Source organism: Notolepis coatsorum (assembly GCF_963971535.1).
Source record: "Notolepis coatsorum genome assembly, chromosome: 8".
In the NCBI taxonomy this organism is placed as follows: domain Eukaryota; kingdom Metazoa; phylum Chordata; class Actinopteri; order Aulopiformes; family Paralepididae; genus Notolepis; species Notolepis coatsorum.
The window spans coordinates 137730677-137747599 of record NC_140172.1 but is presented as its reverse complement, the minus strand read 5'-3'; the positions used below and the strand labels follow the sequence as shown (position 1 = coordinate 137747599).

Below are 16923 nucleotides of genomic sequence, written 5' to 3'. Positions count from 1 at the left end.
CCCACGTGGAATGCACCCGATTGGATACATGACGTGCTGGTGCTCTAGTGCGACATCTAGTGGCTGAATGTTATCTATAGCCCCGGATTAGATAAATTACATGCTGGTGCTCTAGTGCGACATCTAGTGGCTGAATGTTATCCATAGCCCCGGATTAGATAAATTACATGCTGGTGCTCTAGTGCGACATCTAGTGGCTGAATGTTATCTATAGCCCCGGATTAGATAAATTACATGCTGGTGCTCTAGTGCGACATCTAGTGGCTGAATGTTATCTATAGCCCCGGATTAGATAAATTACATGCTGGTGCTCTAGTGCGACATCTAGTGACTGAATGTTATCTAAAAAGTAAATTTTTATGAACGTACATTTTTTATTTCAGTTACAGTAATTGTTGTCATTTAATTTCTTTTTTTCGTCTCATATTTCAAACAAAGAGTCGTACTTACTTGTTTTGAGTAGATCTTCAGCAACTTGTTGACGGGGGTACCCTCTTCGTCTCCGTCGAACTCCAGCCAGAGGATGTGGGAGTCGCCCTCCTCCTCAGGGTAACTGTGGTCCCATGACAGCTCACTGAAGCGCAGGCCGAGCAGTACATACTGCTCAGGAGGACAACAGTCATGGAGACAATGATTACCACAGGGTTATTTTTTGTATAGATTTTTTTACTTTTTATTATACATTTCTTTTATGATTGAGTGTCTGATGTTTCTGTATTTATTGACGCACTATGACACATGTGAATGTACCATCTCGACGACACTGTAAATTAGTTTAACTACTCAGTGTATGCAAATGAATATCCAGACAGACCTGTCAATATTCACACTGTTGGCAAGAATCCCTCAGATTTAGTTATCAAAGAGTTGTGACAAAAGATAAATACTGGAGGTGGGAAATTTTACAGTTGAACAAACTTTATTGTGTGTATACATATGATATATATATATATATATATGGTCCACTATATATATATATATATATTAGGGATGCACCGAATGGGAAATTCTTGGCCGAAACCGATACCGAAACTAGGAAACAGTTGGCCGAAAACCGAATGCCGAAAGGCCGAAAATGATTCATAGAATAGAATTTTTTTTTTACCAATGTTGTTCAGCTACCCGATTATGGAAAAATATATGATTATGGCTAAACTTAACTTAAATAATAAATAATCACTATTATGGGTCCATAAAACATTTATTCAGCACTTCTGAATGCATACAGTACATTAATTCCAAGTCAAGTGCATTTTCTTTTCTCTGTAGGATAACTACAACAAAGTGCATTCAGAACAAAGCCAACGTGCTTTAAAACTGCATAAAGATCTGCACACATGAGAGGGAGAATAGCTTATAGCAGACTTAATGATGTTACTGTAGTGGGCACAGTAAGCATTTTATATAAAAGTACTCTGTATTTTTGTATGACAACTAATAAAGAAACTTGAACTACTGTCATAATTCACAGCGTTCTAGCCTACATGGAAGGACTTGTATTTACTACATCTCCCGTGACTATTAGCGGGGGATGACGTAGCTTTAAGAGGGCCTAGTGAAAGAGGACCGGAAGCCTTGTTAGCTAGCTTAACGCTAACGTTAATCAAAAAGGTTTTTAACCGCGACGGGCATATAGTAATGGTGAGGATATAAAGCATGTTAAAGACGCATTTATTGGACGCGTTGCGTGCAGAGTTTACATAGAAACAGCGCGACTCCAGAGTCCAAAGAGGAGTTATCAGAGGCTGCAGAATGCAGGACTGAAGAGCTCACGTTGCGCATGTAATGACTGAAGCCGCGTTTTGATGAAATCATCACAACAACACGTGTTAGGTTACAGGTTGTTTCTCTTCTTTGACATTCAGTGATATATTTTCGGTGAAAAAACTCTCGGCCAAAAGCCGAAAGGCCATTTTCGGCCTAAAATTTTCGGTGGCCGAATATTCGGTGCATCCCTAATATATATATATATATATATATACATACATACATACATACATACATACATACATACATACATACATATATGTCAACTCCTATGTTGATAAGAGTATTAAACACTTGAAACATTTTGAACAGATAAAAATAATTGTTAACTATGGACAATCATGCAATTAATCATGATTAAATATTGTAATCGATTGACAGCCCTAATATATATATATATATGTATGCGTGTGTATGCATGTCAAAAAATAAATAGTCAAAAGTAACCTATTTGTACTGCATGCAAAAAGAACAACATGGCTTGGAGCTAAGTCTGCATGTGACTAGCATGGCTGTAATGAGTCATGTGACTAGCATGGCTGTAATGAGTCATGTGACTAGCATGGCTGTAATGAGTCATGTGACTAGCATGGCTGTAATGAGTCAAATGCTGTGACGGACAAAACAAAGGGGACACAAATTGGGAGGCGCTGATAAAATCCTACCCAACAGTTGAGTTGCAAATTAAATACACAACCTAGGTTTACATAAACTATCTGAGTGAAAATACAATTAAACATTTCTAGGTTTTCCATGACAAGTGGGAACCCTGACTACATAAGTACAGACCGTGACAATAGACAAATTAGTTCATAATATAAAATGTAGATAACGACTGCAAACAGATGTGTCACTGTCTACATAACAGAAGTAACTACATAACAGTCTCACCTTCTCCTTCATGTCCACCACGTACACACCCTCCAGACTGATCCCCACGTTGACGGCCTTGCGGCCTCCTCTCTGCAGGAGCCCCTGGACAGGCTTATCGACCTCCCCGTAGAAGAAAGCACACCTGCAGTCACAGAACACTCCATTAGATCACAAGACATATTGAGATATGGAAGGTATGTTAAACCCTTAAATGTGTTGTGTATTGAATAGCAATTTGTATAAATGTGGGTATCAAATGGGTATAAATATGGGTATCAAATAGCTCAATAAACTACTGAAAATGTCTTAATCTCACCATTACCCTCATTGAGATACAAGGATCTATTAATATGCAAATTGACAACAAGCACCCATTGATATTTACCAGGAATTTCCGAGTCAGCAGCTTATATTCTTACAAGACGTGTAAATATCAGCTTATATTCTTGTCAATATCTACTTAGCTTACAAGACGTGTTTGAAAGAAGTTCTGAGTAGTTCTGAGCACCTGAAAGTTCTGAGCACCTGAAAGTTCTGAGCACCTGACAAGTTCTGAGCACCTGACAAGTTCTGACAAGTTCTGAGCACCTGACAAGTTCTGACAAGTTCTGACAAATTCTGAGCACCTGAAAGTTCTGAGCACCTGACAAGTTCTGACAAGTTCTGAGCACCTGACAAGTTCTGACAAGTTCTGAGCACCTGAAAGTTCTGAGCACCTCACAAGTTCTGACAAGTTCTGAGCACCTGAAAGTTCTGAGCACCTCACAAGTTCTGACAAGTTCTGAGCACCTGAAAGTTCTGAGCACCTGACAAGTTCTGAGCACCTGACAAGTTCTGACAAGTTCTGTAACACCCGACAGGTTCTGCACAAATAACAACCTGTAAAAAAATTAAGAGGGGATCTTTAAATATGACGACTTCATGTATGTTTATGTTCATTTGTATCACTTTTGGTTGGGGGGGGGGGGGGCTATGTATAAAAAGGACAACAATTCCTACATGGCTCACTCAATGTGGATGTAAACACCCTGGAATTAACCCTTTCACTGCCGCACTACAGAAGGTTAACCCTTTACTACCACACTACCGACGGTAACCGCTGTCGTGTGGCAGTGAAAGGGTTAACCTTCTGTGTATTGTCACAGTGAAAGGGTTAACCGCTTTGGTAGTGCGGCAGTGAAAGGGTTAAAGCTGAACGTCTGCACGTCCTTAATGCTGTGTCTAACGTCTACAAGTGTCGTCTGAGATGGTCTCTGCAGTTGCAACGTTTGAACACTAGAGGGAGACGGCGGTCGTACCCGTAGTAAGGCAGCGAGTGGCAGGTGCTGAGGTACTGTCGCAGGTGGTGGGCGGGCTCCGGGCTGCTGACCGACAGGCTGATCCTCCTGTACTCCTCCAGCAGCTTCTGCTCCTGCCCGGCGTGACGGCCCACCTTCCCCCGCAGCGCAGAGAGCAGCCACCCCCCTCCCGCCACGTGGGCCGGCAGGAAGGACGACAGCTTCTTCTCTCTGCGGGGGGCGGAGCCACGAGACACGAGTCAATACATACATGGGCATTGAATATTCGAATAGTCGTTCAATTATGAAGAAATCGAATAGTTTATGCGCATATAGTTTTGTCTCCAAAAAATATATTTCCCCTCATTTTTACCGGAAGCTACACTAAAACTTTCAGAATTAATGCTTTTGTTCCAGGAAATACGCTAGCCTGGTCCGCTAGTGTTAGCTGTTAGCAATGAGGTGTGGGGGGGGGGGGGGGGTCCGATTAGTATTAAAATAGTTCCCATTAATTATCGAATAGCAATTTGCACACCGATTTGACTGTACACACCTAAACATTCAAGTCACACTGATTCGACTGTACAAAAAAAGAACCATGGTGATATGTTAATATTGATGAACAACCTTTGCTTCTCTGTACCACCTATGTTTCACCAATAAAAGATATATATATAAAATTAATAAAAAGGGGGGCAGCGTTGACTTACCTTATGATGGCGCTGACCTTCTGGTTGTCCAGACCGGCTCCTTCGTCGAGGCTGAGGGACAGGGCGCCCAGGCCAGTACAGTGTTCCGGGTCACAGGGGTAGCGACCCGTCAGGATGTTGCCCCGCGCCTCGTCGTACAGGAGTCGCAGCACCGCCTCGTCTTCAATCTGCTCAAGTCAAGAAGTTTGTTTAAAAAAAATTATTAAAAATGTATCCTCTTTCTCCCATTTTTCAGTTTTTCTCCCCGTCCCAATTTTAGTCGTTGTGCCAATCCCCCCCCCCCCCCCCCCCCCCCCCCCCCTGCCTGGTTGTTGTGCGCATGTTCTCCTACTGGTCGGTACAAGGGAACCCTGAAGTCATCCGCACGCTTCCTCCGACACACGCGGCGACAGCCAGTGACTCTTTTTTCACCTGGCAGCGAGGACTCTCATTGGTGAAGCGTAACGCGTGGGAGGTCACGCTGCCTTCATCAAGTCCTGCCTTTCGCTGAGCAGGCGCCCAGACCTGACCTGTAGGCGTCGCTGTCCACAACGCCAGTTTCCCACCCATGACTTGCCCTCCCCCTAACTCAGCCAAACGAGTTAGTATGACGATCAGCCCAAGCCAAGGCAATGCTGACTCCGGGAGTCGAGACCGCAGCCTCTTGCATTGGTGACGAGCGCAATCTCCGCTACGCCACCTGACCGCTAAGAAGAAGTTTATGTTTATTTAGGATCCCCATTAGCTTTTGCACTTGACAAAAGCTATTCTTCCTGGGGTCCGGCACTTACAACAATACAATAATATTCAATACATTACATCATTATCAACATTAATTACATCATTATCAACATCATTAACAATCTCATCCTCAGTTAGATACTTATTAGTATAGTATTAAAATCAAATAATTTAAATCAAATAAATAGTGCTTCCTGAGCAGCACTCACTGCCATCAACATAAATACAATTAACCTTCAATTGGTTTTCACCGCTATGCCATAATAAGGGTTCAGTGCATGCTCGTTAGTAGATGGTATTTAAATGTTTTCTTGAAAGTGGTTTTGGATTCTATTTCAGCGAAGTAGCTTGGCAATGAGTTCCATTCCATGATAGCTCTGTAAGTCACAGAAGATTTTAATAGATTTGTCTAAGAGGTCACACAGCGGACAGGGACGGTTAAATGAATATTCGACGATTCCAAATGACATAGGTATTCCACTAAAATAAGATAAGATATTCCTTTATTATTGATCTCCTTGGGGGAAATTCGAGCATCATAGCAGCAGCATGAGGGAGGGAAGGTACAGGTATGGGCAGCGTCTATGCTTTCTACAACACAGTTGGGTTTCCGCGTTGCCGTTTTACGCTCTGATTGGTAGAGCTCGCTGGAATATGTTGTTTCTTTACACATATGTTGGATTATGTAATTGGTTTGTCATGACAAACCAATAAAAAATCACATCACCGGCTTCGCGGCTGCGTTGCGGGTCCACGACCCTCCGTGCTCCGATCGCCATCGGGGAGAATATGCTGCCGTGAGTGGCATCGCTGAGCTCTGGTGTCCGCTGGACGAAGCCAGAGACGGTCTTATTATGGGGCTTATGCCGAGAAGCAGTAACACAACAGTGAACACATAGTTAAGTACGACTGACAGATGCATTGCAACTATGTGTTCACTGTTGTGTTCTCGGCATAAGCCGGCATTAGCATGGCCAGCAAACACGTCGTAACATTGACCGCCAATCACGTTGTACGACGGGTTTGCTGGTCATGCGAATTCTGCCAAATCACGGCGTACGATGTTATTGACATCATATTTCATTTTTTCGCCATGGCATTCATAATTCCGCCACCCAGCCTCTGGTGATACAGTGGGTCTCGGTGCATCTGGAAAATCCGTCCGGCAGTCACATAATGTTGCGGGACTACACACACACACTGGCGTGCATGGATCGCTGCCATAACTCAATAATCGATATGATTTGGGCGTTTATTGCGCCATACAAACCGGAAATGGATCTAGTCGATCGACGTCAAATAAGTGGGATCTTTTTCCTCCAGTCTCATCGGCGAACGGTAAGAGGACAGTAACGTTATTTTCAAGGCGATTGTACATTTCTTTATTTACAAACCATCTGATCAATAAATCAACCCATACTACATAAAGCATTTACTGACGATCACGGAATTATAAACGACCCCCCCCCATCCATCCGCGCATGATGAGTCATAACGTTTAGGATTGTGTACAGTTGACATTTTTAATATAGCGTGTATCTGCAATAAACTAGGGGTGGGAATCACCAGTTTCATCATGATACGATACGATATCGATTCTTTGGACAACGATACGATATTTGCCGATATCACAAAGTCTCTCACGATACAATACGATACGATTAGATTCAGGTGCCTGCGATCGATATGAGATGATATCATATGCCCATTTAACACAATCAGTAACATTTAGATCAACAAAAAAAAGGTAATGAAAATATCATTTGACATTTGTATTTTTGAGCTCTTCCAGACATTTAAAGGAAAATCAATCTATTGTTTTTAATACAAATAGACCTCCTGTTCACTGTAAAGTGCCACGTTTTTATATATTGAGCTTTAAACTTTAAGCTACATTTTTTGGAACTCAAAACTCACAACCTCCCTCTCCCAAACCGTTCCTACAACAATTTGTTGATGTTGCATGATCATGTATAGGCCTACATTTATTATGTATTATATTGTTTATGTTTAAATAACATTTAAACATCAAACTCCTCTGACCTCATCTGGTCTTTCCAAAGACGCGCGCACACACACACACAGAAAGGGAGAATGCTATGCTGTAACGTCTACACACACGGAGCTACTGCTGTTGTTCTTGGGCGGATATGAGACTCGCCACAGGATTTTCAAAATAAGAGTATCGATATGAATCGATCTTATTACATCGCATCGATCCGATTCGATTGTTGATAATTACATCGATGTATCGATCTGGATCGATGTATCGTCCCACCCCTACAATAAACGGCAGTTGATCATCTATATATGCGTTTATGCCTATAACTCACGTTCTAGGAATTACTGCAGAAAACGATAAAAACATACTTATATTCTAGACGGTATTTTTGGAAGAATCTATGAATGAAAAAGTATAACGTTCCCACATCCTGAACGATAGATAATCGATGTTGAATGGGCCATAGTAATGTCAATTTAGCAATACAATTTAAAAAATTATAGCCCTGCAAAGAAGGTGAACATCTCCATAGGCTTAGAGTGGTGGCAGAGATGGGCATGAGAGGGGCAAACTGCGTGGCAGTTAATGTGTTAAGAGGTTAGAACCTTGGGCTACTGGTACCTGTAGCTCTTTAGACTTGGGATATAGAACGTTCCGCCTGTACTGGAGACATGGTTCATCTGAAGAGAAGAAGAAGAAGACAATTATAGCTGGGGAGGTACAGTATATACACTGTAGATGAATATCAATTGAAATAACAGACGGAAATCTGTCCAAACATAAACAAACTGGTGGCCCCGCCTACAGAAATGTAAACATTTAAACAGACATGTTTCCATTCTGTAGTTGATTGACTGAGCACTTGATAGAAGGACTAACACGGAATGGCAGCTAGATGTGACTTTTTACATGCATTTGCGGTATTTTGTGGTTGTAAAAAGTTCACGCCGGTAATGTTTGCCGACACTGGGGCAACACAGACCTATATTCTGACGTGCGATGGGTTAAGAACATTTTTAAATGTGTACAATTCAAGATCGGGCCTTTAAATGTCGTGACATAAAATAAGAAGGATATTGTGATATAATTGAGGACAATAATCTATCAATTGGACGCAACGTCTCCAAGTAACGTTGCCTCGCAGTTTGCTGTGCGGAGGGTTGTTGGTTCTAAAACCAGTGATGGGGCAAGACTTTGGGCAACCAATGGGCCCCAGCATTGTTGCTTTAATCACAAAGAAAACATTTGACAAGATTTTTGTGTCTGTGTCTCACTGCGTTTGTTGCCTAGTTGTTCATCTACATCAGTAAGAGTCTAGTTGTTCATCAGTAATACCATATGTCATGCGAGTGTCCACTTGCAGAACAGAGGGTCAGAGCAGAGAGTCAGAGCAGAGGGTCAGTATGTATGTATAACTAGGAGGGATATGAGCACTGTGTGTATGTGTAACTAGAAGGGATATGAGGACTGTGTGTAACTAGAAGGGATATGAGGACTGTGTGTATGTGTAACTAGAAGGGATATGAGGACTGTGTGTAACTAGAAGGGATATGAGGACTGTGTGTATGTGTAACTAGAAGGGATATGAGGACTGTGTGTATGTGTAACTAGAAGGGATACGAGGACTGTGTGTATGTGTAACTAGGAGGGATATGAGGACTGTGTGTATGTGCAACTAGAAGGGATATGAGGACTGTGTGTATGTGTAACTAGAAGGGATATGAGGACTGTGTGTGTAACTAGAAGGGATATGAGGACTGTGTGTATGTGTAACTAGGAGGGATATGAGGACTGTGTGTATAACTAGAAAGGATATGAGGACTGTGTGTATGTGTAACTAGGAGGGATATGAGGACTGTGTGTATGTGTAACTAGGAGGGATATGAGGACTGTGTGTGTAACTAGAAGGGATATGAGGACTGTGTGTATGTGTAACTAGGAGGGATATGAGGACTGTGTGTATGTGCAACTAGAAGGGATATGAGGACTGTGTGTATGTGTAACTAGAAGGGATATGAGGACTGTGTGTATGTGTAACTAGGAGGGATATGAGGACTGTGTGTGTAACTAGAAGGGATATGAGGACTGTGTGTATGTGTAACTAAGAGGGATATGAGGACTGTGTGTAACTAGGAGGGATATGAGGACTGTATGTGTAACTAGGAGGGATATGAGGACTGTGTATGTGTAACTAGGAGGGATATGAGGACTGTGTGTATGTGTAACTAGAAGGGATATGAGGACTGTGTTTATGTATGTAACTAGGAGGGATATGAGGACTGTGTGTATGTGTAACTAGGAGGGATATGAGGACTGTATAACTAGGAGGGATATGAGGACTGTGTGTATGTGTAACTAGAAGGGATATGAGGACTGTGTGTACGTGTAACTAGGAGGGATATGAGGACTGTGCGTATGTGTAACTAGAAGGGATATGAGGACCGTGTGTATGTGTAACTAGAAGGGATATGAGGACTGTGTGTATGTGTAACTAGGAGGGATATGAGGACTGTGTGTATGTGTAACTAGGAGGGATATGAGGACTGTGTGTATGTGTAACTAGGAGGGATATGAGGACTGTGTGTAACTAGGAGGGATATGAGGACTGTGTGTAACTAGGAGGGATATGAGGACTGTGTGTAACTAGTAGGGATATGAGGACTGTGTGTATGTGTAACTAGAAGGGATATGAGGACTGTGTGTATGTGTAACTAGAAGGGATATGAGGACTGTGAGTGTGTGTAACTAGGAGGGATATGTGAAAAGACACATTTAATTTCTGTGGGACCCTCTCGAAAACGAGATACTAGAATAGAATAGAAATACTTGTATTATCCAGAGGGAAATTACAAATCGCTCACATTAAACACTTAGACAGAACAAGTCACAAATAAGAATAACAAAACAAATTGCCTAAAAATAAGAATAGAATAAAATATACAGTAAATAATTACAGTAAGAAATATACAGAAGCCTACAGTAAGTGTAATATTGCAGTGTTGTTTCAAAAGTAAGAGTCTGGTAAGAAGATGGTAACTGTCACTCTGTGCTCAGTGATGCACAGTGATGCATTGTATAGTCTGATGGCTGTCGGAATGAAGGACTTCCTGTACTGTATCTCAATGTGGTTTTCCCAATAAAGAATTTCAATATATAATTGCCTTGTGTACATTGACAATAAAGTAATCTTCTTCTAGAGACAACTGAATCAACAGCAACAGCCGACCTTGTGCGATGTCGTCCACCGAGGCCTCTGTGAAGCGGTACAGCAGGTCCTGCCACTGACGACACAGCTTGTAGGGCTGGTGGCTGGGCTTCAACTGCAGCTCTGAGGGGAAAACAGAGACAGCGGTTAATTCATTTAACGTTTTTATTTGTTCACTTCAATATCTGCTCAACGCAATATGTTTTACATAGTTATTTACTTGAAGATAAATTATTTTTAATATATATGTAATATTTTAAGACAAAGTCGTCTGAGGTTTTTGTGGTAACTCCCGCAATCACTAGGGGTGGGAATCACCAGTTTCATCACGATACGATATCGATTCTTTGGACAACGATACGATATTATCCGATATCACACAGTCTGCCACGATACGATACGATTCGATTCAGGTGCCTGCGATCGATATGAGACGATATTATATGCCCATTTATATTATATGCCAACTATTTAAACAGTAACATTTAAATCAACAACAAAAAAAGGCAATAGAAATATCATGACATTTTTTTTGAGCTCTTCCAGACATTTAAATGAAAAACAATCTATTGTTTTTAATACAAATAGACCTCCTGTTCACTGTTTTTGGTTCGTTTTTCTTTTTTTTCTCGATATTAATATCATATTCACTGTCACAGAGCTGTATTTTGGCTGGAAAAGGCATCCGAAGGTGCAGTACCGGCCAGATCCTGTTAGTGGGGCTATTCCGAGAATGCACCCTCCTTCCCAGTCGCCTGTACGTTAATGCTAAGCAAGCAGTGCAAAAATGCTTCCGCATTCGTCACCGCACGCTAGTGCGGTAAAGCGCCCTTCTTTTCAGACAAATGCTACCGTGCGTGCACCGGCGGCGGCGTGCTCGCTCAGGTGCGTGCGTGCGCCGGCGTGCTCGCGCGAGGTGCCCGCGCATGCGCATGAGATCCCGCCTTGAGCGGAGCTCAATATATATAAGTCACCGCCCCTTATTCAGTATCTACCAATAGCTCAATTGGCAAGGACACATGGCTGTGGATCCTATGGCTTGTTTGCTGGCGAGTTCGAATCCCATCGAAAATATTTTTTAACGTGATTTTTTTTTAACGTGTATTATTTCGCCGGTTAAGGTTATTTCGCCGGTTAAGGTTAGGCATGGTTAAGGTTAAGGTTAAGGTTAGGCATTGTTTCGGAGTTGGTTAAGGTTAGAACGGTTAAGTTTAGGCGCTGTTAAGGAGCTGGTTAAGGTTAGAGTTTGTCAAAGAGAATGGCAATATAATTTCTATGGTTAAGGTTAGGCATGGTTTCGGAGTTGGTTAAGGTTAGAACGGTTAAGTTTAGGCGTTGTTAAGGAGCTGGTTAAGGTTAGAGTTTGTCAAAGAGAATGGCAATAGACAGCCTATTTCCGCGCGACCTGGGCGCTGGGCGGCGGAAAATGAAAGGCGCATTACTGCATGCCACTACGTTAAATTTTTGCACTGCTTGCTTGGCATAAAGCTACACGCTTCCCAGTCCCCACTTCTCTCTGCCTATGGCTCTGGGTTAGCTTGTTAGCTTACGCTAACGTAACGTTATCTTCAATCTTTAACGCAACGTGGGCATAATGGAGTGGCGAGGATTGCAAAGCAGGTTAGATGCATTGGACCCGTTGCAGAATAAAACAGCAGGGACATGTTTTGGGTCACAGAATAGGCACACTAGTCTTGCTCTAGTGACGCTCTAGACCAGGGGTAGGCAACCCTAGGCATGCGTGCCTGCATAGGCACGCAGGGGCATTTTCATAGGCACAGGGGGGCAACATAAAAAAAAAAGGCAAAAAAAATAACATTGGCTTTGAAATATTATAGTGAAATATTTTGCACTGTTGTCGCATTTATCTTGTTGAAATCCTCCCACAGGTTCTTTTTACTACCACATATTTAATTGAGACCCTTTTGTTTATTATTTCAATTTAGCTGAAAATACATTGCTACATCATTCAGTAACATTTGCAGAGCCTTATAACAAAAACATTATTACGGTCACCATTGTGACCAGTGGGATTAATCAACAAATTTTATTATTTATTTTTCTATTTCATTGAACATTGCACATGTTAAAAGCCATTTTTTTTCTCAAAATGTGAGTATTAGCAAGTCAACTTGTGTTCTTAAAACAATGACAATAAACATAGTTTTATTAGGTTGAAATAATGTGGTTGTGTACTTATTTTTCTGTTAACTTATTATGGATTGAAAACTGAAAACCTTAATGCACAGTAACTGAACTCAATATTTTAAAGTTCTGGTAACTTATTATTATAATTATTTTTTCAGTGTAGTCTTGCGATCAATCAAAACTTATTTACACGATATACCTCACATTCACCCTCCATTCACATCCTGGTGTTCTCCTGGTGTTCTCCATTAGGCCTGTAGGTGGAGCTATGACAGCACATGTACAGTACACACACCGATGGTGAGTGAAATGGTCGCACTGTATGCAGCTGTTTGTCTGCATTGCATCCCCCCCCCAACTCAGATTTAGGGTTGATACAACCATCATAATAATATTGTTAATAATAACAATAACAATAATGATGTAATAATGTACAAATTATCATTAAAAATACCTGATTATCAGAAAAAAAATGAGGATGCATGGAATATTGTTGAGGCACACTAGTTACAACTATATTTCAAACAGGCACTCCATGTCAAAAAGGTTGCTGACCCCTGCTCTAGACGCTGTTGATCCGGATACACGGAGTTTCACAACAGTGGGCGCGGGGCGGATATGACGTCGCCGTCGCCGGATTTTCAAAATAAGAGTATCGCAATATGAATCGATCTTTTTACGTTGCATCGATCCTATTTGATTATTGATAATAGATCGATATATCGATCTGGATCGATGTATCGTCCCACCCCTAGCAATCACTAGCACCTTTAAAGTAGAATCTGTAACGCCAACAAACTGAGACCTCTCTAGGCTAATTGAGCTTCGTTTAAATGCTTTGCTTTGGCCTGATGTGTGGGTTGGAGTTTAGTAACTTAACTCATTCAGCGTCAGAGGGCGCTGTGTACTGTGTGGTTGAAAGGCCAACGCTTTAAAGTATAGGAATACGTGGCGGTGTTTGCAGGGCTATAACTATATTATAGCTATGGATACAATACTATTGCCCATTTGACATTGAGTATCCATCGTTCAATATGTGAAAAAGAAAAAAAATTTAAGTATGGTTTTAGGGTAATTCATGGGAGGCTGGTAATGGCCCCCAATGTGTATTATACTAAATGGTCAATCATACACATAGTGGATGATTGACTATGTTCATAGTGGATGATTGACTATTATAATGTACACATAGTGGATGATTGACTATATAATGTGAAGATTGGAGGGCATGTCACTGTCAAACATCTCAGCAGCGCTCTAGTGCCTCTAGTGGACTGCAGACTCAACTGTACATTTTGTACAGTGTTTTTATACTGTATGTACTGTATGTTTGGCACCAAGACAAATCCCAATCAACCATGTGTTGAAATGGCAATAAGGTTTTCTATCCATCTATCTATCTATCTATCTATCTGTAGCAGAACCAACAGGAAGAAAGTTTAAGAAACAGTTGAACAGTTGAGGAGACAAGTGTGTGTGCAGGTCGCCTGTATGCTTTTACCAACGCGTTCGTGTTTTCGCGTCTCTGATTGGCCAGGTCATGTGACATGTACGCCCAATCGTGGGACCTCAAGTTTCTACACTGGTTAAGCTTAGGCGCTCTTTCGAAGTTGGTTAAGGTTAGAGTTTGTCTTAGAGCATGGCAATAGAACACCAGCCCTGATTCCAAACTCTAACCGTAACCAACTGCGAAAGAGTCGCCTAAGCTTAACCAGTGATAAACTAGGCGTTAGGTCGTTTGCAGGCTGTTCGACCCGGAAATAGGCGCAGAACTTGCCGTCCCACGATTGGCGCACATGTCACATGACCTGACCAATCAGAGCGCAAAACGGGAACCCGGAAACACGAATGCGTTGGTAAAAGCATACACGCGTGCAGGTCCCCCAGAGGTCTGCCCTCTCTCACCCAGCAGCGGGGAGCAGAGCCAGAAGGCGAACACGTCCTGTGCAGAGTCCGGGATGTGGAGCGCCTCGCGGACGCTGCGGCCCAGCTCCTGCACCGTGATGCAGCCCACGCCCTCGACGCACAGGTGCACCGCGCCCTCGCCCACCAGGTAGATGAGCACGTCCTGAGCTGCGGGGGCGGGCACGGACACACACACACACACACACTTCATTAAGTCAAAGATTAGATTAGATTCAAATGTATTGTCATCACGCAGCACAAGTACAGTACAACGAAAAGAGGTTTGGCATCCAACCAGAGTGCAAATGTAACAGTAAAGTGCAACAGTAATATACAATGTACAGGTGATTAAACTGGATATAAAATATATAGATTAGTATTATTGAGTATTAGTGCTAATCAAATGTATGTACAGAGTTGCATTATATAAATAAAGACAGTATGACTACTACTGGGCACTGGGCAGCAGCGTAACTAGTAAGAGTAGGATATGTACAGATATAGATATAGTAAGGGACTATGTGTAAGTAAGTACAGACCGGTGAGGATAGGTATATATGCGGTGAGAATAAATATATATACAGCATATGGTATATACAGCATTATAGTACATGCCATCATACTAAGAGCTAAGGGTTATGTGCAGGCGTACAAGCAAGATTATATGAGGGATTATATGAAGGTATATTCAGACAAATATGGGTATATATACACACACTACTGTTCAAAAGCTTGGGGTCACTTCGAAATGTCCTCATTTCTTTAAGAAAAGCATTGTTTTTTTCAATGAAGATAACATTAAATGAATCTGAAATACACTATACATTGTTAATGTGGTAAATGACTATTTTAGCTGCAAACGTCTGGTTTTTAATGGAATATCTACATAGGTGTATAGAGGCCCATTTCCAGCAACCATCACTCCAGTGTTCTAATGGTACATTGTGTTTGCTAATCGCGTTAGAAAGCTAATGAATGATTCGAAAAACCTTGAAAACCCTTGTGCAATTACGTTAGAACAGCTGAAAACGGGTTAGCTGGTTAGAGAAGCTATAAAACTGGCCTTCCTTTGAGCTAGTTGAGTATCTGGAGCAACCCATTTGTGGGTTCGATTATACTCTCAAAATGGCCAGAATTTCATATGAAACTCAACAAGTCTATTCTTGTTCTTAGAAATTAAGGCTATTCCATGTGAGAAATTGCCAATAAACTGAACATTCCCTACAACAGTGTGTACTACTCCCCTCAGAGAACAGCACAAACAGGCTCTAATCGGAGTAGAAAGAGAGGTGGCAGGCCCCAGTGCACAACTGAGCAAGAAGACGAGTACATTCGAGTTTCTAGTTTGAGAAATAGGTCACACAGGTCCTGAACTGGCAGCTTCATTAAATGGTACCCGCAAAACGCCAGAGTCAACGTCTACAGTGAAGAGGCGACTCTGGGAAGCTGGCCTTTAGTCCAGTCATTATAGGCCAGAATTAGGCTAAACCTAGGACAAATTGCAACATTAGCAAACTCAACTGATTTTGTATCCTCAATATGTCTTTAGTGAGAGAAAAAAAAGTCCCAAGGAATCCCATCATGGGAAATGTGGTTTTTTTCAATGTACGACACTGTCTTTCAGAGATTGTGACGCGTTCAAATTTTGAGGTAGCTCAAAAGTAAAGATACCATTTGATTCTAGACAACCTCGGGTTTCCAATGAGACCAACCATGTCATGTTACCTCATTGGAAAGGGGGCTACATACCTAATTATTCAAAGTTAAGACGATTTTTTGGGGAGGGAAATATGGCCATCACCATTTTTCAAATGGTCCCTTGGCCTTCTACCTCAATATATGTTAATGGAAATGGGTTACATGGGTACCTACAAGACTCCCCTATACAGACATACCAAATGTATGTTAAGCCCATGTAGTTTTGTGCAAGAATCATGTAGTGTTTTGCATGCTGTACAAATATGTAATTTCCGCCTATTATTAAAAAAACCCATCTCCATGGACCTATCCCCACGGACATAAACCCTTGAGCCCCATCCTCGTGGACTGAGCTCCACAGAGCCTATCTACTAATATTCCAAGAAGAAAAAAATGTCTTTATCAAATGTTTTGATTAGTTCTGGCGTGTATGCTAATTGGTGCATATCAAATAAGATAATGTGTGATTTGCATGAGTAAACAGAATAATTCAATGAAGTTGTGATTGACTTTTTTTCTTGTCTTTGTGTGTGTAATCAGCTTGTGAGTTTTTATAGTGATATCTAAAAGTAAAATTTTCACCACTATGTTATAACAGGCATTTTTCGATATGAATAG

General features: G+C 41.6%; 1 protein-coding gene across 2 annotated transcripts in view; it reads right to left on the bottom strand.

Moving 5' to 3' along the window:
- frmd8 (FERM domain containing 8) overlaps window positions 1–16923 on the bottom strand; it is a 35985-nt gene that overhangs the window by 8054 nt on the left and 11008 nt on the right. For both annotated transcript variants that reach the window (XM_084320817.1, XM_084320818.1), the window contains exons 3-9: window positions 14608–14775; window positions 10576–10677; window positions 7971–8029; window positions 4628–4794; window positions 3939–4148; window positions 2659–2782; window positions 451–600 (exon numbers count right to left, since the gene is read on the bottom strand). In XM_084320817.1, coding sequence (XP_084176943.1) covers window positions 451–600; window positions 2659–2782; window positions 3939–4148; window positions 4628–4794; window positions 7971–8029; window positions 10576–10677; window positions 14608–14775 — 980 coding nt within the window. The remainder of the gene's footprint in view (window positions 1–450; window positions 601–2658; window positions 2783–3938; window positions 4149–4627; window positions 4795–7970; window positions 8030–10575; window positions 10678–14607; window positions 14776–16923) is intronic.